A 25,955-nucleotide genomic window follows, 5' to 3' on the forward strand; every position below is an offset into this window, starting at 1 on the left:
TGCTCCAGACAAGCTCAGCATCATATAGTTAAGCATGATCACTAAACCTGTTCACATACTTTCAACACACTGACATAATCAGCTACATGATCCCCATCATAAAAGCTGGAGCATACACAGAGCTAGATTAGCAATTTAAAGGCGACACACAAAAGAAACGCTCAGTTTCAGCAGCTGATAGATCAGACCAGGCTTTTTCTGATTTTTCTTCCATTTAGTAAGTACTATAGTTTAAAACCCAAAAGCATAACATAAAACACTAAAGACAGTGTCTCCCTGAAATAGGTTCAAAAGCCTCCCAACTCTTCTTTTATCATGATACTTTATTTGTATTCAGTAATATTTTTTAAAAACTCGGAATAAGTAGGAATTTATGGGAAATAGCTTATCTTCTGGTAGCCTTAAGCATATTTGATGCATCCAGTGAGTGAAAAGGCTGAAGCACTTCCATGAAAATTAATCTTAAATTGAAGCGTGCACAGTACAGGTTCTATACAGCCAGGTTAGCTCCTTAAACCCCAGCCTTTCTGACCGAGAACAATAGTGACCATGCATACGGCATTGTATTGTTTCAGCTCCACTGTTTATCAATGCAATTCTCAGCAGCAACCAAACCCGAAGACATTTAGAGGACCTGTAAATACCTAATTCTTACAGCATGTCCCTACAGTAGCTGAAGCAAAAGCCTATCTGCAAGAAGACAATACAAGCTTAAAAGTACTAATATTGTAGGTATTAGGCTGGAATACTATTGGAAAGTAACAGTCTTTATAGTAATTTCCAGATAAAGTCATCTACACTGCTACCTGTGCATTTTAAAACAACTCTTCCTCATTTTGAAAGAGCTGCTTCCTTAAATAAAGGCAGAAGCAATTCAGTACCCTATGCTTAGTTTTATTTCACAGAAGGAAAAAAGCCACCTGTATATGCTAACACAGAACTCGCAGCAACAAAAGGTGAACAAAAGCTCCATCAGGATTTGGCAAGACAAAGGCATATTGTTTCCATGTGTATTAAAATACTCTTTTCTGTAAAGCTACTTTACATGGACAAACTGCATAAGTATATAAATATTCAGATATGAATTATTTATATTTATGTTTTAAGCTTTTATTATAACTTTGTAAAAAGACATTCAATTTGTATGAAGGCTAAGACTTCCAAGAATAAAACAAGACCAAAGCAGGATGATTTCTTTTGTATGAGAACTTACACGAACAAAAGTGCAGTACAATACAGCAGGTGATTTCATGTTTAATTTCCAAGTGTAATAGTCAGGAGGAGGAAATGTTAGCATATACACTACAAAGAAAGCCTGCCTCAAAGCTTAACTTGTCAATTCAAGATCAGCTCTACAAATTAACAGCAACACAAACTTTTCAAATGAACATATACGATATTATTATGAATATGGCTTAATCTGCACAATTTCTCTACATTTCAACGGAGGGAAAGACTCAACACAACATCCATCAGGAAACATCCAGGATAAAATCTGGGGGGTCTACACAGAAAACAAGGTAAAATTCTGAGTGCCAATGTCATTTAATATATTACAGGGTATTTTGCCACAGGGTAGTCTCACGAAAGCAATCCCACCTTATTATCCTCATTTCTCTCACTTACATGTATGCTGGAGAAAGTGGCGATGACCTGGATGTTTTAAGCACAGGAACTGGGAATTTCCAGATAGCAGGAGAGCTCGTTTTCCATTTCAATGGCATGTTGTCACCACGGTACTACAATAACAGTAAACAGCGTTTCCATAACAGACTACCAACTAGGACTTCCATTCCACACACTACTGACACAGCAGTGGCTGCTGCTAAGAACAAGGAACTGATTCTGCCAATGCCCTTAAACCGATGCTTCCAATCTGTAAAACAGGGCTGCAAGGCATCTCCTTTTAAATCCTGCTGTCCCCTAAAGCAATATGATGATTCTATCCTTCTAACTCAACAATAGTGCCACCTCGTTAGGGAAGCGCTGACTGCAGTATATGTTTAAAAAAAAAAAAAAGAAAGACTGCACTGTGCACACCAGCACAATGCAGCTTTATTTAATAAAAGCAGCTAATTTTTAAAGAACTATTTCTGATGCTATTGTTCTACCTTAACAGGGACACTGCAGCACTGTACTACATTCTCGTTTATTAACCTCATTTCTGACCAATAGAAGCAGAAAAAAAATGGGTTTCATATGAAAATGAAACAACATACCTACTCAGAATACACTTGTCATCCTCTGAACATTCTTCTTTTGAGCTGCAACAATACAAATGGGATATAAATCTCAGCATAGCCTTAGGCCACGGCTAATAGAGATCAGTGACTAAATTCAGCAGCCTGTTTTCCTCCTGTGCAAGCTCTGACCAAACAATACAAGAATGCCATTATGGAAAAAGCCCATTGCAAAAATCAGTCCTTCTAATCCATAGCTAGGAAGACAAAATAAAGCACAGATCACTGCAGGTTTCTGCATGCTCTTCTAATAGCTTCTGGTTCAGGATGCTCTCATTTTCCTATTCTCATTTCCAAGGAGGATGAGCAAAATCTCATGCATTTTACAACATGCTATGGGAACACAAATATCACCCCGTCTTCTGCAGTACAGAAGCAGAGAGTAGCACGCTGTTAATAGCGGTCTTTGTGGGGACGCTATCAACAATCTAATTCTCAACGCCCCCCCCAGCAGCTCACAAATTGCCTGAAGAACTGACGAAGCAGACGGTCACGCAGGTGTCCATCAGGGACCACTCTGCAACTCTGTGCTCTGCTTGGTGACCTCCCGGGGCTGATGACAGCAGGGAGCATAGAAGGCAAGCTATTAAAAAAGGGAATGGGGAATTTAATAGCATATTGTGCATAAGCAGAGCAGGTTTCTCGGGAGAAGAATAAAAAGCTTCAACTATATTGACTCCCTTACAGGAAAAAACAATATTTAAAAAGAAAAAAAACACAACTTTTAATATATTGCCACAGGAGACCAAATCAATACTAAGATGTTTAATCTACAGATTTCAGAATAGTCTTTGTACAGAATGACAATTTTTCTGTTCATCGGGACAGCTTAATCCTATCACAAAAAAGCCAACACCCTGTCACGCTACTCAGCAATAAAGAATAGAACTGGGAGCAGAATTTCTGTAAATTTAAACGTTTTAATAACATTTAATAACACACTGATAGGTTTTTCGTAATGGTGAAACTGACAGTGTCAAGTTTATTTGGGGGATGAAACCACCAGGGAATAATTGCTGGTTCTGATCATTATTATTGAAAATGTTTGCCCAAAATAGTTTGGGGCATTGAAAGCTGTTACCATAACCACAGGCAAAGAACTAAAATAATCCAGTATGATCAGAGCCGAGGACTAATTCAAAACCAAATGCACCTATCTGACAAACAATTGAGGAGTTCTGTCCCACTTCTTTGAAGAAGTTCTAAATTACACATGAGCAGCATTGACGCAGGCAACAAATTTCACAGAAACTGCTACTTGAATGCTGAACAGACATTTGCTGTGTAGGACAACAGTGTTTATATGCTATAAATATTAAGAAACACTAGCCCTGCAGAGAGCAAGTATGCAGTTTTAGCATAAAGAAGTCTTACTTTCAGTAAAAGAATTCATGCATTTACATGCCAACAGCCATGCTTGTCTGCATGCGTTGTAAATATTCAGTGCAACAGCCTCATACATATACATAACACCAGAATACTAGATCATGCCTTCTCTCCACTGAAGGCCTAAAAATTAAGTTGAAGGAGATGTTAGATAGCAGCTGTTACAACCACAAAGAAAAATACCACAATTTTGAATTCATACACTCAATTTTGCTTTTGCATTTCCCATCATACAGAAACTGCCTTAAAATACAATAAGCAAATGCTGTTAGTCCCTTCCTCACATTGAGCACACAGCCAGTGCAACCAACTGGTAACTGCTTTTAAAGTCTATACCCCTGCTCTGCCAACCCCAAGGAGGTGATTACACATTTTATTTATTAACAGCAGCATTACCAATATAAAAGAATAAGGCTAAGGACAATCAGTGGGCCACTATTTCAAAAGTAACTCTTGAAATACCCTTTTGACTAGTAAAATAAAAGCCAACTCAAGCCACACAGTCATTCCCAAGCATTTACTGGTATTTAAGTCAATCAGTGCACATCCAGAAAGCAGAGTTACTTCCCACTTCCAATCCCCAAGATCATTCGGCACAAAGGCCAGCATTAGTGCTCAAATACCTACACCCCTTCGGGTGCTTCTATTCCCAATTATTTTTCATTTCATTTACAAGCAACCTAATTAAAACCTTTACAGAAAACCCAGTAGCAGTAGACTTAACTTTTTTTTTTTAAAGTGTGTGTATCCCAAGCACTGCCCAACTTCATCTCCTCCTAAAGTCCAGCACACATTACTTGATCAAACAGCCAATGTACAAAATACAGAATTGAAGAAAGTAGCAGTGTCAGGTACTCTAAAAACAGGCAAATGCTTTTCACTTGCAAAAGAACAACCACGTGAGAAATGAATCACCTATCTGCACATAAGAAGAAGGGAAAAAAAAAAATCAAACACCATTTTCTTCCTGACAGTCACAAATCAGTTACATATTCCCAGGGAAAAGATTACCTAAATGTATTCTATGCTTATTCCTAAGACAACAACAAAAAAATCACAGCATATTATTCTGTTATTTTAATGAAGACTTCAAAACAACAGTTTAGTTACACATTTTAAAATATGGGAAAAATAACCTGATCTCTTGGAGCGCATTGCACCCACTGAATATACTACATTTTCTGTTCTCACAGTACATTGCTTTGCCACTCGTCCCCAAATTAACTGGTACTGAAGGCCAAAAGCAGCATTACAGCTCTGTGCAGAATCCTACTTGCTGAGCAAACAGTTATTCCTAGTCAAGTGCTATGAAAACACACCAAACTGGAGCACCAAACTGGAGATCTGCTTTTCTTTAAGTTTAAAACTCTTTTAAATGCTGAAGACCCACGATAACTGCACAGATTAAACTCCTTCTTGGGATCATTCACGGGGCTTCTTTTCTACATTTTTCTCCCAAGCAAGTTCACATTCAAGATTAAAAGCATCTACCATTCATAACTTGCTTAAAGTTAACATTCTACTTAATAGCTGAGTCTCTTACATATCTTTTATTCTGTATACAGAAGATGAGACAGAGGAAGTGTTTTGGTTTTAAGCAATCATTTCCACACTAGTATTTCCAAAGTTGCACTGACAGCAAAATAACTGACAGGGTATCAAGCACTTCTGCAGAAAACTCCTCCATAAAGTAACTGAACAGGTGTCATAAAAAGAAAAAACCAAACAAACTAAAAAGACCAAAGGCAAGATCCCAAGCTGCCATTTTACAGACCTGAGCTACTAGCAAAGCCAGAAGCCATTGAACCCATAGTGCAGCTCTGATCCCACAAAAAAAGGGTACATAGAGTGCTTAAAGGAGCAAGGCATTTCTTACCCCTCTTCCTCCACCCCCCACCCCAAAGCCTTCATCACTATTGACCAACAAGCAAGATTTGGTCCCAAATGAGGAGAGTGGGCACTCCTCAAGCACGTGAGCAAACCACACACCGAACCAGCCCTTGCAAGCGTGTTGATCACAGCATCTTTTCCTCTGCAAGCTCTCCCTGATCTTCAGGGTAGGAATGCAGCTAAAACCACTGCCCTTATGATTCTCTTCCTTTTTCTTGTGATACCCTCTTCTTTTTTTTCTACAAATTGAACGTTAAGCTGCTACCACATTGTTTCATACATACCAACCGTCAATATGTTTGCCTTTGCTGCCTTTTACCTGCATTATAAAATACAAGTTCTCCTCTTAAAGCCCAGTATGCTTACATTTCTAGGGCATGTATACTTCCAATAACGCTTTCAAACCACCTCTGCATTTCCCATAAGACTTCCCCTCGTGGTTGTTCAAAGAAGAACAAGTCACAGGCAGAAAGATGTATCAGACCCCAGTGGCAGTGTAAAACTATACCAGTCTGAAAATATTTATTCTTAGCCTTGAAATGCCACATGAATTTTTGTAGGAGAACCAAGCGGAGTAAGAGTTAATTTCTAGACATGCCGCTGGATTTTCATCAGTTCACACAGACTGAATTTAACTTTTTTTCAGCCCTTAAACTGTTGAAAACAAAACCAAAAAACATTTGTTCAGTCAAGTGATTTGCTACAGTTAAAAGATTTGCCGTTCTGCTCTAACAAGCTGCTTACGTCCCTCCTTTTATTCATCTACTAAGCACCAGAGGAACTGAAAGCACTAGGTGGAATAGGGTTATGCTATATGGAAACTTTCTCAAGTCTTGCAAACCCTTTCTAGCGTGACCTGAGAAGTCTTCTGCACTTCCAGAACCCCAGGCTTATTTTAGCCTTACAGAAAAAAAAAGTTCAAAGTTACAGTGACTGTGATTTACATCTCCCATTTTCATCTAGAAATGTAAACAGAATGGTCTAAATATTTGTGTCACAAATACTACATTATCTAACTTTAGACTACTTTACTACTTATAGACTGTTCATATAAGAAAAGATGCCAACACACAAAAATAGGTTAAAATGGGGGTGTTAAGACCAGTAAACATCTTCAGATTTTTGAGATTTTTCCCCAACACCTATGTTCTAAAAATTCATTGATTCAAAGCCATGTTTCCATTTTAAAACAGGTATGTTTTTACATGATGAAACCTCTATTATGTGATATTAGTGCTAAGAAAGCTTGCTCCAAACTGAAGGCAGAAATGCAGTTTCACATTGGAAGGAATTGCTCTGGTCTTTGGCGTATCTTACAGCTACCAGCCCACTAAGCTGATGCATATGACTATACAAGACCAGTTTGATATAGAAGAAAATAATCAGAAGAAAATAATCAAAATCCAGTAAAATGTTCACATCAAAGCCATGGAGCTCAAATGCAATAATCATTTCAACATCAACTCATTTCAGCATTTTAAATACAGCTGTAAAGGCACAAGTCTAGAAACTGAATAGAAGCAAATCAGGATGCATAACATTTCAGGTTCCCTAAAAAAACTGACAGTATGATAGTTTAATTGGCTTCCTTATTCAGCTCTTTGCCCTTCGTATGGATGTTTCTTATGCTTCTACCTCTGGCTTTTCAATCTGTTAAACTGCAGCTGTTCCAATTACTGGAAAAGAATAATTAAAAGATGGTGTTGACAGTACTGCCCTATATACGAGTCAGTTAATTAATACAATTTCTTTAACCATATATTGTGAAAATATTCACACCAAAATTCATACAAAGGGAAAGCAAATCTCTGCTTAAAGAGGAATCCAAAGCAAACCAGTATAGTTATCTTTGCAGTCCCCTCACAGCAACACCATAACATGCCCCAAATATTGAAATACAGATAAAAATTGGCAATGTGCACCTGGCAATACTTTTGACACTACAACTTTTCTAGAAACCTTAAAGACCTTAAAAAGAAAGAGTCGTTCAATTAAAATAAATTAAGAAATAAGCCTTAAAATAGCTGAAGACGGTTATGAGAATTACACATGTACTTTGACTTACTATCTACTATGTTGTCTCAAAGAATTTTTATTTTTTTTAATAACCAGGGGGGAAAGCCCTCCGACACCAGATATAAGTTACAGCATCTTTTGGAAGCAATTACACTGTAGACATCAAGATGCACACAGCCTCATAAATGGAACAGAGATGCTTACGAAACAGTTACTATCAAGTATATTTAATTATTTTAAATTGGGCTAACTGGTCAAGGAACAAGGCATAATCGTAAACTGTAAAGCAGTGAGAAGTGAGTAAAGAAGTGAGATAAACTAGGTTTGTAGCCAACCCCTCCTGCTGTCTAAATGCTGTAAGCAGTACAGGCTCCTGTCTCTATAGCAATATGTGTAGGGCCATTTGTAAAACAGGAAAAAAAAAATCCCCAAATCTTTAAATATTAAGTTAAGCAGTCAGGGCATGTACCACATGTTTAACAAGAAGTACTGCAGTTTGCCATCCACCCACTCAGCATTTTTTCCTGTATAAATAAGGAAATTGCTGCAGTAACATTTTAGGATGCATCATTTCAGTGAAAATTATTTTTATACATAAATATACATATGCGTACTATAGATGTGCATGCGTTCATATATATAGCATGTGTACTATATATACACTATATATATACACACACATTATTTTTATATATATGACAAATATATATCACCCTGCATCTGACACAGCCACTTCCCCTTCCCGCCCAGACACCTCAGTTAAGAAAGATTCGTGTTCTCACATGATTTTGAGACTACCAAAATATATGTTCTTCAGCAAACCAAGGAGGCAGCAGCTGGCTGACTGAGAAGTAATCGTGTTGAGTAATGAGTTTCTCCATTTCATACATTCTTCAAAACCTCACAACCCTGGTCCTTGCAAGTATCATTCATTAATGAGAAAAATACCTTGATAGTTTAAGTATGAAGTTTCTGAAATTATTCAGCAACAGTAAACAGTTAAAAACCCCCACACCATTTCCTATCATGTCACAATCAGATATTTTTAAAACAATTTAAAAAAAAAAACCAAACAAAAAACTTAGGTTAAATCTTAAGTCAGCTTCCCAGAAATTTGTAGGAAAAGGGGGGTACACAAGAAATGAACAAGCCCAATCCCTGTAGTAGTCACACATTTAATATTTAGAAGGGTTAATATATTAAAACAATAAAGTCAGTTTCAGATATATTTTGTAACTACACAGATTCTCAGAAATATCTCAAACCTATTCCTAAGTGTGTGTTTCTAGCCATGAAAGTAGTTTTTATTTTATGCCACTTATAGATGGTCTGCATTTTCTTGTGTGTATTCTTGAAGAAGGCTTTGCTCTAAAATTGAGCTAAGATTTCCAGCAAGGAATCACTTCCAAAAGTTAAGACGCACTGTTAACTTAATGACAAGCTATAGGTTATAATATGCAAAAAAATAAAAGTTCAGCTTTGCTTGGGCAAACTAGTCTTACATAAAAGGCATTAGGTAAAATAAGGTCTTAAACACTTAGTAGGAGGTAAGACTAAAGTGAGTTCTTAAAGGTTTCCAACTTTTGATCCAAGCCCATATACTCTACTGACAACATACTGCTAAGAAGAAATGCTTTTGAATTAACACCAATTTATTCAGAGAACTATGCTCATCTTCCCTAGGTGATTATATATAATAAATCACCACAGAAATCTGAATGCACAGTCACAGCAGCCAGACTGACCCTGCTGAAAATAATTGGTCTGAAGCAACAGTTATTTTTTATTAGGTCAAACTGTGAACAACAAAGAATTTATTTCTAAACAACTTCTCCACCGCTGTTATTGTCTGTTGGCTGCGCAATTTATTTTAGTAAAGTATGCCTAAACACATTTACACATCTGACTCATATGATGCAAATGTATTAAACAATTTAGTAATTAAAAGGAAGGTAGGATTGAGCACCAGCCACTAAGAACTTCAGTATTTCTGCACCACAGACAGCAAACTGCAAATTACATTAGTCATGTGTTGATTAAAGTATTTTGAAAATATTCTTAAAATAAAAGTTTTTCTTTCATTCTTCCATTATTTACATAGAATCTGTTAATCATTTTGCATTCCCTAAACCTTATTGTCTTTATCCACTGGAGTGAGTTTTTGTGGTCCTGCACACCTAAGCAAAGCACTCCCTACTGAAAAGAGCAGGCATGGGGAGGCAAGAATAAAGTACACTGATCATTGCTCTTATTGTGTGCTTCTGTAATGACTCAATTTCTTTAAAAGACAAAAAGATTAACTTTTTGAGTGCAGGAATTCCCACAGCATTGTCACCTCTGATGGATCCAGTCTGCTAACCCACAATCCACAAAATTTCCAGTGTGGGCAGTCTGACATCTTTTGCCGAAGGCCAGAGTCCCTCAGGGAAGACTGGCGGTTTCAAGGAAGATGCTGATGCTTCAAGTCCAGGTTGTCAGAAATCGTCATGTGCAACCTGGGAGCCAAACCATGGGAATGAGTCTTCTAGGAGAAGACTTGAAACTGCTGCACCATACTGCCCATGGTCACTTCACTGCTGCTGGCTGGATTCCTTTAAGGAGTCACAAAAAATATGACACTTGCATAGATTCAATTTAATTATTTGCCATCCGCTAGTCTTAAGCATGTTAGATACAAATTTTTATGAAACAGCAACTTGAAGTTCTTCACACACAATGACACGTGAAAGGCTTATGCATCCAAAAGTTCGGTTTCAAATTTATCACTAATATTAGTATTTCTCCCATTCAATTAAAAAAAAAAGCACAATTTCTCTACACTAGAAAAGGAGTTTCAAGTTGCAGATCATTCCAGCTAAATGCTACGAGAACAGGTGGAAATAGTACCAAAGCTGGAACAGCTGAATGGGCCACATGGGACAAAGAGAGTCTTGTACTAAACACCCATACTTTAAATTTCTTCAATTTTTTTTTTTCCTATAAGCCAGAGGCAATCGGGAATTAACTCTTCCCATTTGACAAAGGTAGGTGTAGTCCAAAGACTCCTTCCCAAATGACAACATAGGGGAACTCCCTGGTTTGTTTGCTCAGGATTCTCCCTTCCTCAGCAAATCAAGCTAGTGATAGCCTCCACACTACCTGTTCCCAAGAAGAAAGCAAAATCACATAACTGAGTCTCTTGTTTTGATGCTCTTCCATTCCAACAGCAGCAGTGAAAATTGACAAAACCGGATAGTTTTCACAGGTTCTTTCACTTGGGAGGGGGCCAGGAGCAGACACTTGAAGATGTGTGTTTGCAGCTCAAGGAAGATTTACATCTCAATAATACCTGTGACCATCCTTGCAGTCCTAAGTGCATGGAACAGCTTTAATTGAAAGTTTTCTGCAGAGTTGAATACTACCTCTTCAGAAGATACCTAGTCATCTTCTACGGCAAAAAGAGGTTTTCTATAAATTCCCACTGTTGAGTGTTGTAATACAACAGACCCAAAAGGCACAGCCTTTAACATTCAGCTGAATGGGGTGTACGGAGGGTATATAATCATGAGTATGTTCATGCCACAGAATTAGCACAATCTTAGTGGTTAGTAACATTAAAAAAAAAAAAGATACTTTCAAAATGTATACCTTGCTTACATTTAGATTTTTCCAGAAGATAAAAAAAGAATGATCACAAAAATGACACTTCATATTAAACAGTTCCTTTTCTCTGAAATACACCATTATATTCTAATTCACCAAATGTCAAAATTCCTGTGTAATAATTAAATTATAGAAAGAAAATTACAAACTGCTTTCTTCTCTAGCATCTATGAGAATATAAATTTAAAGAAAACTCTATGTTTCCTAGGCAAAGTTTCAAAAGATGCGAGTTATTTATTTCATTCAAGTTTGTCATGGTGAGCAAACATGCAAGCTATGAATTCATTTCCAAAAGCAGATTTAAAGTGACAGTTTTAAGATAGTCACTTAGCAGACTGGAACAACTCTGCAGTTACAACATCCATATTTAGTGACAACATAACTATCCAGATAATTTAGGATCAAATCAGGACATACTGCTTTACAGAGAGTAATTGTACATATCGAGAAAAGCCTAAGCACAAGCTGTTTTTAGAAAGGCCCACAGAAGAATGCTAATCTTATTTGGATTTTTTAAAACTATGAAATATTTCATGTCAAATCATTTAAAGTCTCCTGATCACAAACCTTTATTTCGTAAAACTTGAAACATCTGACTCCTAATGAAAACTGAAGTTCAGGGCTTTCAGAAATGTCCATGTAGCAGCTTCTACAGGTCCCACTGCTGAGCCATTTTACCAGCACTACCGCATGCTCTAGGCAGCTTTCTACATCTTTATAGTGTTGTGCATGTGACCACATCACTTCACCCTGACAAACCGTCCTTCAGAAAAACAGAACTGAAAAAAAATCAGCGAAGCTCTAAGGAGGAGAGGAGTGTACGGAGGTGGGTCGAAGGGCTTGGCCCAGGTGACAGCCACCACCAGCAGAGCTGCACCACTTCCCTTCCAGCCGCTCTCGTAGCAGTTAAGTCAGGAAAAAAAAAAGGCTCTAACAATTCTGCAAATAACGTTAGACTCTATGCAAAACATCGCTCTCATCTGTGCTGCTCTAGTGAATCACAGCAGACTCAGGAGAGACCCCATTATAACAAAAAAAAAACAAAAAACAAAAAAAACCAACAGAGGATCATGGTGTAGAGGTCCTTGGGGTGAAATAGCATTGCACAGCTGTGATGCACAAGAAGACTGTACAAAAGTCAGCTAAAACAAGAAATATTTCTATTTCAGCACCTTCTACAGCTGCCATCATCTACTTTTCTACAGCTGAAAATCTCTTTTTGATGCATATGTATACAACACCAAACAACTGTGATAACTTTGAGTTGGGACAAGCCCTTCTCCGAAATAGTTCAAAATAAAACAGCTGTAATTCAGGAGTTTGCCTGCCAGAGGGAGCTGAAGGAAAGAAAAAAATTCTATATATCTCAATACTTCAAAAGTTTTGGGTTTGTCCTACCCCAATTAATTTAACTATTCAGACCAAAAAAAAAGGTTTTAATGCAAAATCAACCCAGCTGTGTCTGGCACAGGGCAGCCTCATGCCACACAGGGCACCCCTGCACCAACACCCCTACTACCAAAACCTTGCTAATTATGCCCAATGCACTTGGTCTACAAATAGGTCCCCCTGGATCTCTGAATGGAAACAATGCCTCCTTTCAAGGTATATTTACATACTGTTTGATCCAAACCATAGTGGAGATGTCTGCACCAGAGATAGGCTTTTCTGGGAAGGAAAGCATCACATGAGATGGTATTTAATGCCTTATTACATCAACTTGTCATTAAATGCATGGCAACACTGTGCAAAGACTAAGTTCCCAGTTTGCCAGAATTAAATACATATGCTGAAAACAGCTTTTCATTTAAATGCTTATTGGTCTCTTTTGCACACTCTTTCCACTTACTGCTTCTAACACTTAACATTGGTACACCTATAAATCTGCATGTGGGTAGAGTTGCTACAGCATAAAATTATAAGTTACCACATTAATAATTTATCCTTGCATAGTACCAGCTAACCTGAATAGTTTGGAACAGGCAGGAAGTGGTCTCATTTTGCAGACTGGTAAAGCAAAATATCTAAACGATGTGTTCACGGGAGACTGGAATTCTGTACAGCAGCTCAGGAAAGAATTCCAGTTCACACATGATGGACAACCCCTTCCTTCCCTCCTGCACTTCAGTTAAACTACTTCCAACTTCAAAAACGTTAGATACAAAAGCCAGCATGAATCCCACCAGAGCTTTCACATTTTTGAAAAAGAGCAGAATGAGTATACCTTTAAATAGCACCCTTAAATATTTAAGGGCTAAACTGATCCAACTTTCCTTACATCAAAATTTGACCAACAGCTTTGAAAAAACCTTAGTAGCATCCTGTGTATTTCTTGCAATCAACACACTTTTAGGAAAATCAGTTATGCCACCTTCTGGTATTCATAAGAACTGCTCTACAAGACAAATACTCATTTTCATAAATTCCCATTTTAAATGGCAAAAAAACCCCAGCGTAACCAGAAAACTCACTTCACATAGGACACTGATGCAAAATAGGACTTTTTTTTAAAGCTTCAGTTGATTTGTACAGCATCATTAGCTTGGACTAGCTTGTGTCCAGCCTTAAAGTCCCTAAGCCTGTATTACCTGCTGACAAATGCAGCATCATTCCCCCACAGTACCTGGTTTGAGATACGAACTGCTCTCTGACCCATCTCACCAGCCATAGCAAAGGAATTGGAAAAGGCGGAGAGGGAAAAGGGCAAGAAAACTTGTTCCTTGTAGAGAAGCCATTTCACAACTTGTAGATTGGACTTAACAGCATGGAAGACAGATAGGCAAGAAATACATTAAGAGTCTATAGTGTCACAAAAAGCACAGTAAAGGTGTACAGGGAGTCATTATTCACCAGCTCCCCAACACAATAAAGAGAAAGCTTCAAATGAAACTAGCAGATGTCTGGTTAAAAAAAAAACAAAAAACAAAAAACCAAAAAAAAAACCCCAAAACCATACAAGAGGAAACTTCTTCACATAACATGCTTCAGCTATCACACCATCAGCTTTTCAGTAACCATTTCTTCTTACGACATAGATTCACAGAAGCAACTGTGAAATGTAATTAAAAAAAGTGGTTCGTACCAAGAGGCATGGTAGGCAACTCAAGCAGAGTCACATACAAGGCCAGCAATCAAACTTCTCCCCCTTACCTCTCACTACCAAAGCATCATTAATACTATAGTAGGACAAATACATGGGTATATAAGAACTATAAACACCATTCCTTCTGTATCATGCCTGGATTTATGCAATATAATCTGTACTGCTAAGCATACAAGGAAGGATGAATTTAAGCCATAACTTCAAGAAATTTTTAATCATTTCCAACATAAGCCTTCAATATAAACCATTTCTAGATGTCGAATTCCCACCGACAATTTCTCAAGCAGAAAAAACAGGGCATCGTCAGTGAAAGAAGAAAGAAAGCATAGAATTAGGTATGAAATAACATTAATAAATTATGTGGATAACTGACTCCAAGTGTGTTAACTCTGATCCTCCACTGTTCCTCACAACACAAACATCTAATAATTCTCCAACCTTAGACAATCTTTGACCCACAAATTACATATTTCTGGCTATAGTTTTCCACTGTAACTTTGAACTACACAAGTTTAATTACATGAATTTAAAATATAATTAGGAAGTTTGGTGTAGGTATCAGACAAAGCCAAGACCATGCTCAGGTTACATGTTATGTGTACATGTAGCGGAACCCACATAAGACACAGCTGAAATACAAGGACATCTATAAGCATCCCCACTTGCTCATCACACCTTCCCGCAAGCCTTTGCATATTCTTTCAGCTATATATATTCAGCTCTTTGCAATATGTGTCCCATTGTATAATCACTTTCTGGATCGCCAAACAAAGCAAAACTTATTTTAAGCAAAGCTTTGCTCTAACCTGTTCTTACAATTAAGGTTTTTACTCATTCTTAAGTTCAGCAGTTTGGTTTCTGGAGATGCTGTAATTATCATTTTGCCCACACAAGGCAGAATGATAATATGCAGAAGGGTATACACACATCACGAGAAGTACAAAACATTACTTTCGTCACAAACACTACCAGAAGTCATGCTGCAACACCACATTATTTGTCTGAAATATTTTCTGAGAACCTCAGAAATAAATAACACTAAAGTTGCACAATAATACTTCAGAAGAATCATGACAGTAACTCAGACCAGGCATAATGTGACTGTGGCCACCTGAACCAAGTCTTGCTGTGTATTGCACAAAGCATTGCCTGGAAAATGCAATACTATAATCCCACATAATGAAGTGTTAAAATAATCAAAAAAACAAAAAAAAAAATCAAGCACTGAGATCAGTCATGACTTCATGCCTGAACTGTTCCTGCCTGCCCATGTATTTATAGACATTTATAACTCCCACTGAATGATTTTTGCAGTTTAGCAAAGCATTTATTTCTTCACTCACTTGGAACACCTATTCTAAATTTCAAACCTTAAACTAAAAGCAGTGTTGGCATCTAGCGATTCAAAGGCAATCTCAAATAAACTCAGTACTTTCATGACACTAAAATCCTTGAAAGCTGAAGCTTTTGAGGTCTTTGAATAGCATATACTGGACACATGAAAAGAAGGCAAGATTAATTCTGGGGGCACCTCGGAAATCTCTGCTGAGCCAGCCATACACTACTCCAAATCCAAAAGCACAGGATACAGCAGCCAGATTAGGAAGGGAGGAGGGCAGGGCAATAAGCCACATATTTATTCAATAGGGTCAGTACTGAACTCGAAGTGAAATGGAGTTGGTAGCTCAAGATAAGAGGAACATTTGCCACAAGAGTCTCTGTAAATACTGAAAAAAAAACAACTGTCCAGTGAATAATAAACGTGTGCAGGGAAACCAACAGTTACTGCAACTACTGGACCACAGAGTTTTACATAAATACTATTACAGAAGAGTATTCTTTCTTTAGTGCTTCTCATCAAATTTCTGCAAACTTATGGTCTGGCTCATATCCTGAATCAAGCAACAACATGCACAAACATACCTTTTTGTGCTTGATTCTTTCACTGAAGTAGAAACACAAGCAAACTACCAACACCTTGCTGCACAAAAAGCGGCTGCTAGGGAGAATTTTTTTTTTAAAACATGACAAAATTTTGCTGACTCCTGAAATGCGCTTTCAGTGAGGAGCAATGGCAATACTCAACTTCAGCATAAAATAGTGATTTATTAAAAAGAAGAGACCTCTTTGAAGACTACCAGGCATGTCAAATAATTACATTCAATAAACAGTTAAGAAGTTGTCCAGGATTCTCAGCCATCGTATTGAGCACCTCAATGTAAAAATAGCAATCTAGTATTTGTAGATAAGCAGCCTATTTATGATTATCTTTTATCAACACCCTAGAACAATGCACAAGGCACAGTGTGACTAAGCTTTTACTTCACTGCTGTAATCTGATGAAAGCACACTGAATCCAAAGGGCAAAAGTAAAATTATTGAGCCTTAGCTTTCCATTGTTGAACGCACAGAATAAATTCTTTTTAACAGCAAATTCCAGTAACGTGATTCAGTTCATTTACCCTCCTTCTCCCTCCCTTTGCTCCCAAGTTCTGCATTGTAAATGGTCTTACAGCCCAGTACGTTAACTGTCCAGAGAACAAGGCCATTCCTGTTCTTAAACAACACTCCTCATTACTCCTAAACCATGCATAGCAGAGAGATGGCTAGTCTAACTTCAGATCAAGCCAGCACACATCACGTAATTACTCCTCATCGGCCGACGTTTTTGTCACACCCCACTAACCAGCAGCAATAAAAGGATTTCCGGTTTACAATGACAGACCAGTGATGTCCTGGCAAAGCCCCCGAGCAAGACCCGAGACAGACTACTATGTATTTTACTATATGGGCCCAGCTCTAATTATCTGAAAACAGAACTGAAGACAGTCACATCGGTGCTCTAATTACTGGGGAGACAGAACGAGAGAGGAGAAAACCTTGCTGTGAGAGCAGAGGAACCCAGACAACTGCCAAAGATGCTGCTCTAGCTAGAAGAGAACAGCTTTACAAAGCCTGCAAACTCCTCTGCTTCAGTTCTCATGTTCTGCTTTACTCCCACACTGCTCTGACTCACTCAAGTCACGTCGATCCTCATTTAAGCAACTGCAAATACGGCTTTGCTATCCTTGTCCAGCTGAGGTACCGAGGAACCTGCTGACTTGTTGATACATGACCTCCATGCTCTTTGGGACAAACAGCAGTAAATTGAGAGTGTCTGAAGATTTAAAACACGTTCACTTCAAATTAAGTTTCCTTCCAGATCCTTGGCTGATACACCTCCACCCATCTGGTTGTCAGCTTTGATTCAGCTAGCCTGTAACAGGTGAGCTGGAGCAGAAGAATGAAACTAGAAGTCTGGAATTTGGAACAGGGCAGTTGCATGCTGAAAACGTTTGGAATCCAATGTGATGGAGCTGGATGTGATAACACAGCTTGGGAAGATGGAAGGAGATTAGCAAGATGCTCAGGTTTCAGAAATGTCATGGGAAGGTCAGGCATAAATATACACATAATATTGTAACAAGGCAGAATAGTAGTGGTTATAGCTGAAAGTTTTCTCTGCCAGACATACTTCTGCATTTTAACAGTGCACTGTTATTTTCAGTTGTTGAATTTACTACAACCTGCAGGAATCATACTGCTACCTGGATTTCAGATTTCAGTGTCCATCTACCTATGGGATTGGTAGTTACCAGGCTGTAGAAGAACATACTGTCCGAAAAATAGAGTTGTTTCCCTCAACAGCCTTCGCTGATCCTACAGGATACTTCTATAATACCTCTGAAGATCATGTGAAAACTTAATAGTTGCTTCAACTTTCACTGTCTAGGGCAGGACACTAATGCAAATATAACCTAGCACTTCTCATTTTTAGAAGATATCCTTAATGTTAGCAAGCTTGAAGTGCAGCTCATTAAAACAAATCAATTTCAGATGCAAACCCTACTGATCTTCCCATATAGTGAACATCCAAGCAAGATTAGGTATCCTGTTTTTCCAGCATAGGCTCCACCACTGTGCAACTATTTTCAAATATGTGCCTGGTTTTGCATCCAAGTGAAATAAAACCTGACTCACAGACACATCCCAAATGTCCAAAGACAATGGAATCATCAGAAATGTATTACCAAGCTGCACACATGAACATACACACACAGAACACCTCTAGCATTAAAAAAAAAATGGAATATGCAAGTGGGGTTTTTTTTGATTGGTTGGGTTTTATAATGCAAGGGTTTTTTGTGTCCAGGTGTGAGGGTTTTTTCCTCTTCAAATAAGGCACATCCTTCAGCTGTTTTGGGGGTTTCTTTTGTTCCTTTGTTTTTAAATGTAGGAAGTACCAAACTATTTAGCACCCACAAATAAAGGTATACTTCCCTTTTCAAAATTAGGTGACTACTTTTCTTATCAGCAAAATGAAATAAAACTTAATCAGATGCACCCACTGCGAAGTTTTATTTTCTTCCCCTTCCCTTTCTGAATAAAGAACAATGTAATTCTTCTATATTTGACTATAGGGGAAGACATTGATTACAGCTGAACGTTAGTGCCAAAAGTATTTTCTGGGAGAAAGGAATTTAAAGATAGCATTGCTGCTTTTCAGGATGACAACTTTTATTCCAGAAGTGTTTGTTTAGATGATCAGCTGCTAGCTAAGGCAGATTAAACTGCATATTAAAATGATTTGGTTTTGAAACAACAAGAGTTAAGTTTTTGAATGTTCTTAAATTATCAATTTAAGAACTATGTCAGTCTGTACCCAAAAGCGTTACGCCCTGTTTAATATAGGGTCACAGTGGACAAATTACACGCAGAAAAAAAACAAATCCCATACTCCCTCAAAGGGAGAATGCTATACATGCTGTTTGAGTAGATTATTTTAAATTTAGGACTCTAAAGCACCATACCATAAGCATAAAGTCACTTTGGATAAAGCTCCTCTTTTTAACTTGATGCATGCAGATAAACACCAAACTGAGCAGGGAAACAATTACTCATAACGCTACACCCACCACTGGCCATCAAGAGAACAGTTATAACCAATACACATCCACCCAAGTGACAGAAGACAGACATATGGAGACAAAAGGGAAAGTGACAATCAGCATGAGATTACATTACACTGCTGACATCATGTCACCAGTTGGAGAACCTTCCAGAGTCAGATCTCTTCAGCAAAAACTGCTTATGCAGTATTGAACACAGTACGAACCAGCCAGACTCCCAAGCAGCTAGCCTAGTTTGCAAGTTTAGCCATCCCACTAAAAGCAGGAGGCTCAGCTCCTTCATACATAGTATAAAATATTTCAGATCCACACCTATTTGCTTCCCACATCAATATCAAGTAGCAAACATTTCATGTGTCAAAGGCACTGGTTTACAAGCCATATACTAAAGTTACATTTGGACAGATGTTAGGATCCAGAAGCCACGTATAGAGGGCATTTAACTGCAGTTAACCCAGAATGTTAACCTGAACCAAAACCCAGCTTTCAAATACGCAAGAAGGTGTTTCTACTTTGAAACACCATTCCTTTCTTCGTGCAAAAAAAAGATTAACAGCAGTACACCCTGTGTTATGCTTCCAATATATTCATCAACCCTGCACATAAATTTCTAGTTATACAAGATCAACTTTTGCTTTCTTATCAAATATTCCATCACAAAGAAACCATTGTTTTTACCTAGTCAATCTTGAAAAAAATTCCAGAGATTTTACTTAAATGCAAGTCAACAATAAAGCTGTGAGTTTTTACTTCATTTGGAGTGGTTGGTTAAGAAAAGTAATTTGGAAAGCTAGAAGTATTTATTAGAGAAAAACTTTTTACTGAAGAGCTTAATTCTTCCACTGAGGTTAAGAAATCATTTCCTCCTAAACTAGCACAAACACTGTCATACACACCATACTGAGACCACATGTGACCAACACAAGTGTCCAACAAATAAGAGGCTTGTCACGTCCTCAAAATAATCCACAGGATTTTTTCCAGTTCTTTCTCTTCTAACTTTAACTCTTACATGAATATATTCAAAAGACTTCATATGAAAATGCCAACATTCACATTTCAAATGAAAAGGTACTTCTAAAATACTCAAGTGTGCATGCTTAAGAACGAAGTACATAAATTAATGGACCTAATGAGAAGGAGAGAAAATACTTGTAATGTTACTGCTATGGACAGAGACAGGCATGACTGCTAAATAAAATCACAGAGGGAAACTAGAGGGAAATAAGATGGAGCAAAGACGTACTGTTTGGGATTACTAGAGACTGGAAGCTTTTGAAGATGGAGAGAACACACGTAACAACTCTGCTCTAAGGAAAGCTTTTAGAATTTTTTTCTTCAAGTTTTACAGCATTATTCATTGAGCAGCCATTCTTCATGCTAAGCGGAAACGTGACTGACCAAAACACTGCTAAAAGGCCTGTTGCATTCAGTGAGTGACAGCAGTATATAAGAATTTCACTCATACAGAAGTCTGAAAAGTGAAACTTGAGAATGAATATGCTCAAGTCACCATAAACGCATCCAGCGGACAAAAGGCACTTGTGTGCCTGTTGGGGGGGGGGGCGCACAGAAAATCTTGTTGCTTCTAATTCAAGATCAAACAACTAGTGAAAAATCCCCCCGGAAGCAGAGCGCAGCATACTGATGAGCTGGAGCATTCTTCAAGAACGATTTAGCTACTGCCAAAACATACCTTCAATAATTTAAACTGTTGTCCCATGAATTATCTGTTTAGACTGAGATCAAAGTATACAAGATCAGTCAATGAAACTACAGAAACAGCTCTATTAGATTTCTTTAGTTTAAATTTGCTAAAAAATAAGGTTGCTTAATGTCAATACAGTCTTTGGAACAGAAATAATTGAGCATTCATTCCTAAGAAGAATGCTCAAAACAGTTCTTTAAATATATTAATCTAGTTAAATGAAAGGTTTAATGTCATTAACAATCAAAATAAAGAATGTAGAAGTCTTAAACAGCTTTATCAGAAAACTGCTAGTCATGGACAATGCCATTTGATGCAGCAATATTTTCAACCACCTACAAGGGAAAACAAATCCTACCAACACTGTTTCCCTGCTGAAACACTCTCATTCATGCTGCTACATTTCATATAGCAGTGCAGAAAAGCACCCAATAGACCCGTCACATCCTCAGAAAAAAAATCAAATCAAAACTAACATTCTTGGCACAATGAAGCTCCTTTACAAAGGAGTGCCAGAAACTTTTGTACCAGCAGCTATTTCATTATAAACTTAAGGCAGCTAAGCTTGTTTTCATTTAAGCATGAAGTTCCTAATTCAACTACAAAAAGCATGAAAACTAGCAAAGATATAGTGTATATCTTAAAAGATTTTCTACAGAAAGATACTGCGCTAGGAACATACCGATTTTTCTAGCTTCTTTGAAAGAATGAAGCCAGTCACTCTAACAAATTAATCGGATCAGACAAAACTACCATTACAGGTGTGCAAAGTACAGCACAAAATAAAAATGTAAACAATTATATAGCTTCCTGAAATTAGGTTCAGTTAGTTAAAATATAATTGTTCCTTTATTAAGAACTTTATTTCAAGAAAGGAAGACACTGAAATAAGGTTGCTGGAATTTCTTCCAGGACAAAGTGATCATCTCTACTCTTGCCCTGAATCTGTGGGTTTTCTTTCTAAAAAAAAGAATAAGCACAAAAAGATTAAATAGCAGGTAGACTGTAATCAAGAAAAACAGAATAGCGATTTCAGTATATTTTAAGATACAAATCCCTTTCCAGCCATATCGGAAACGTTTTTAGCACACTGAAAGATTTGATAAGTAACTGTTATCGCCTCCTTGTTCTAAAATTGGTCTTTGGATACCTAAAAGCAGATGCAAGGGCAGCTTGATCAACTAAATCAGAAAAATCCACAGAAATCTTGGATTAGAGAAGCATTAAGACTAAAGCTGGATTTTTTTTCTGCTTTGTTTGAAAATAACATAGTCCATTATTTGAGAACAAATTAGCTTACAACTCACTAACTAGGTCCTTTTGTTTCTTAAAGTTATCTTCTAATTAGCTCTTTCAGAATTCCTCAGTTTTCCAGATGGGGAAAAAAGCTTCCAGGCTGCCATCCTAAAAAAACCCCACTGACATCTCTGCAGGAATTCAGGCACTTGTGTGGCGGGTTGACCCTGGCTGAACACCAGGTGCCCACCAAAGCTGTTCTATCAGTCCCCCTCCTCAGCTGCACAGGGGAGAGAAAATATAACAAAGGGCTTGTGGGTCGAGATAAGGACAGGAGAGATCACTCACCAATTACCGTCATGGGAAAAACAGACTCAACTTGGGGAAAATTAACTCAATTTATTACAAATCAACCAGCATAGGGTAATGAGAAATAAACCCAAATCTCAGAACACCTTCCCTCCACCCCTCCCTTCTTCCCGGGCACAACTTCACTCCCGGATTCTCCACCTACACCCCCCCACCCCCCAGCGGCACAGGGGGACAGGGAATGGGGTTTACAGTCAGTTCATCACACATTATTTCCGCCGCTTCATCTTCCTCAGGGGCAGGACTCATCACACTCTTCCCCTGCTCCAGCGTGGGGTCCCTCCTACGGGAGACAGTCCTCCATGAACTTCTCCAACGTGGGTCCTTCCCACGGGCTGCAGTTCTTCACGAACTGCTCCAGCGTGGGTCCTTTCCACAGCGTGTGGTCCTTCAGGAGCACACTGCTCCAGCGTGGGTCCCCCACGGGGTCACAAGTCCTGCCAGAAAACCTGCTCCGTGGGCTCCTCTCTCCACAGATCCGCAGGTCCTGCCAGGAGCCTGCTCCAGCGTGGGGTTCCCACGGGGTCACAGCCTCCTTCGGGAACTCACCTGCTCCGGCGTGGGGTCCTCCACGGGCTGCAGGTGGAGATCTGCTCCACCGTGGACCTCCCTGGGCTGCAGGGGGACAGCCTGCCTCACCATGGTCTTCATCACCACGGGCTGCAGGGGAATCTCTGCTCCGGCGCCTGGAGCATCTCCTCCCCCTCCTTCTTCACTGACCTTGGGGTCTGTGGGGTTGTTTCTCTTACATGTTCTCACTCCTCTCTCCAGCTGCTGTTTCTGTGCCAGCTGCAACTTCTTTTTCCTTTTTAAATATGTTCTCCCAGAGGCATTACCACTATCACTGATGGGCTCGGCCTTGGCCGGTGGCGGGTCCGTCTTAGAGCCGGTTGGTATGGGCTCTGTCGGACACAGGGGAAGGTTCCAGCAGCTTCTTACAAAAGCCAACCCTGTAGCCCTCCTGCTACCAAAACCTTGCCACGCAAACCCAGTACAACTTGCAAGATACCTGTCATGAAGCACTGCTGACACCTCCCCTCTGAGCACAGAATGATCCATGCCGCTCAGGTTAGTAACTCCCCTGTCGACCAAAGGAGATGAAATGTCATACATAATTTTAGATAAGAGTAGACACACTGAAGTGTGCTTTACATGGTAGAACACATGAAGTTGTAGCAAATACCTGCCAAAGATCTGTGGAGTCCATATTTTGTTTTTGATAAGATAATTAGGTTTTTTGTTTGAAGAAATAAAAATGAGTCACAGAAAGCCACAAAGCAGATGAGCCACATTCTAAAATCTTAACAGGCACAACAGTATCTACATGCTGTCCATCTCCATACTACCTTTTGAGGTTTTTACAGAAATATGTCAAGACTATTAACAGCAGAAGAAAGAAAACCGACTCAAGAATAAATTCCACCAACTGAAAAGTCTGATGTTAAAAAAGGAAAAATTGTGACAATATAGAAAGTGCCAGTCTCAATGAAAAGCCTTTATTCCAATCTTCCAAAAACCTGCTGCACACTAATTCTTTCTCCATGAATTTATTCTCTACTTCTCAGCTGTGTTGCCTGTATTTCTGCTACTCCCTTGACTACCATAAACTTCAATTAGTCTTCTTTTGGCCTGCAAAGACAGGATCTAATCTAGGATGCTAATTTCTAATTAACTTGTCATGTATTCATGTGTGCTTTATGAACACAAGGAGAACATCTAGGAGGAAGTATCATCATAGTATTCCGTTTCAATTCAAGGACCATTCACTGCTCCTCAACTGCTAAAAGTCTGAACAGAAATAATAGCAGACTTGATCCTAATTTGAAGCACAAACAGTAAATGAAATGAGAAAATTGAATTGTTCTTTTACTTACTCTTCTTTGTTCAACTTAGAGAAGAAAAAGTTTAAACGGATCTAATCACAGGTTTCCAATACCTAAAATGTAGTTGTAGAGAAGATGGAGGTACTCCCTTCACAAGGATGCACTTATCTTTTCCTTTTTTCTCCATTAAAAAAAATCTTTCTTGAAAATGTGTTACAAACTGAATTACTTTCCAATGAAAATCAATATTACGCCACTTCTGTCACCACAAAGCATTCCAGACAATGAAAATATTCTGTATTAAAAAAATAAAAATCACTGAACTTTACTAGTTGTTCTCTTTGCCAACAAAGCATCAAGAATGAAAATGAGATTCAAAAGTTGAACTAGGCCTTTAGACATTTTAATATTGTAAAGCCTTGTGTGAATGTGACAATATTTGTATCAAAATAATCTTTTCATTTCTTCTTTTCTACCCACATACTACTTCGAGTCTTCAGACAGATCTACATTTATGCTTTTCATCTTGCCTGCAGTACTACATTGTTAGGGATGTGCAATTTTGCCTGACTGGTAATTTGTCTGCTGGGGGGGCTAAAGAAAGAGTGTTTTGTTTGCAGGATGTTTTCACTTGGCAAGAGATGGAAGATACAGGAAACACAAAGGGTGCTGTTTCTCTAAAGAACTTACACATTCAGGCTAGCAAGAGCCTTAAACAAATGTAGTTACATTGATAAATGACTTATCAATTTATGTTATCAAGTCAATTAGGATAAACTGCAAAAAAAGCTATCTTTCACAAGTGTGTGCTGCCTGTATATAGAGTTACCATCAAATATACAATAATTTTTTCCAGAACTATTTCTCCAACATCTTCAAGATGCAACCTTTTCTCCCTCGTCATCTAGTCAGGTAAAATCCATCTTTCACAAAATTAAATTATCCTGGTTTCAGAAAAGCTCCACATTTCTTAAACCTCTGAAACTTCTGACATTCCTGCATTATCCCTTCAGACACGTTAATTTACTACTGTGCATCCATCCAATACTCCTGTTTCTCTCACCACATCAAGCATGAAAAGCTGCTTTCTAATGCCCTTCAGGGCTCAGCTTTGCTGCTTTTGCAACATTTGTTCCCCTTAATTAGATCAACCTTTGGCAAACTGTCCAACAAGCACCTCTGTGTTTTCTTTCATGTGACCCCTTATGCACAAAGGTGCCTTAAAAAAAAGCAGCAATAATTTCTCCTTCAAAACAACCACCAAGTCGGCAATGATACGTGGCACTTGACAGAGTGCTGATATGCTACAACTTTCTTTTTCGTCACCCAATTTGATTTTCCATAGATCCCCAACTGCACCTGCTCTCTCATTTTGCGCTCTGAGTTATAAGCACTTTGGATGAAAGATGTTTTATCTCTGTATACCAGCATTGCTTGTCAGGTGAGTATTCAAACAACGTATTACCTAAGGAGAGTTTCTGCAAACTAGCTATTGAACTGTACTTTTCACAGCATTTTCACATACACATAAAATTAAGTAAAAGCATAGTATCTTTAAATTCAAAAGAATTAAAAAAAACAATCTACACTTGT

The 25,955-nt window shown here is 38.3% G+C and overlaps 1 protein-coding gene across 7 annotated transcripts in view; it reads right to left on the minus strand.

Moving 5' to 3' along the window:
* The window catches only part of KLHL13 (kelch like family member 13), an 86,942-nt gene that overhangs the window by 34,994 nt on the left and 25,993 nt on the right, over positions 1–25,955 (minus strand). Inside the window, exon 1 of one of the 7 annotated variants that reach the window (XM_075053942.1) lies at positions 1,627–1,842. The exons of the other annotated variants lie outside the window; for them this stretch is intronic. Within the exon in view, the coding sequence (XP_074910043.1) occupies positions 1,627–1,724 (98 nt within the window). The 5' untranslated portion in view covers positions 1,725–1,842. Of the gene's footprint in view, positions 1–1,626; positions 1,843–25,955 lie in introns of those variants that run through there. 7 annotated transcript variants of the gene reach the window in all.

The sequence above is a fragment of the Buteo buteo genome, chromosome 22 (assembly GCF_964188355.1).
Source record: "Buteo buteo chromosome 22, bButBut1.hap1.1, whole genome shotgun sequence".
Taxonomy (NCBI): Eukaryota; Metazoa; Chordata; class Aves; order Accipitriformes; family Accipitridae; genus Buteo; species Buteo buteo.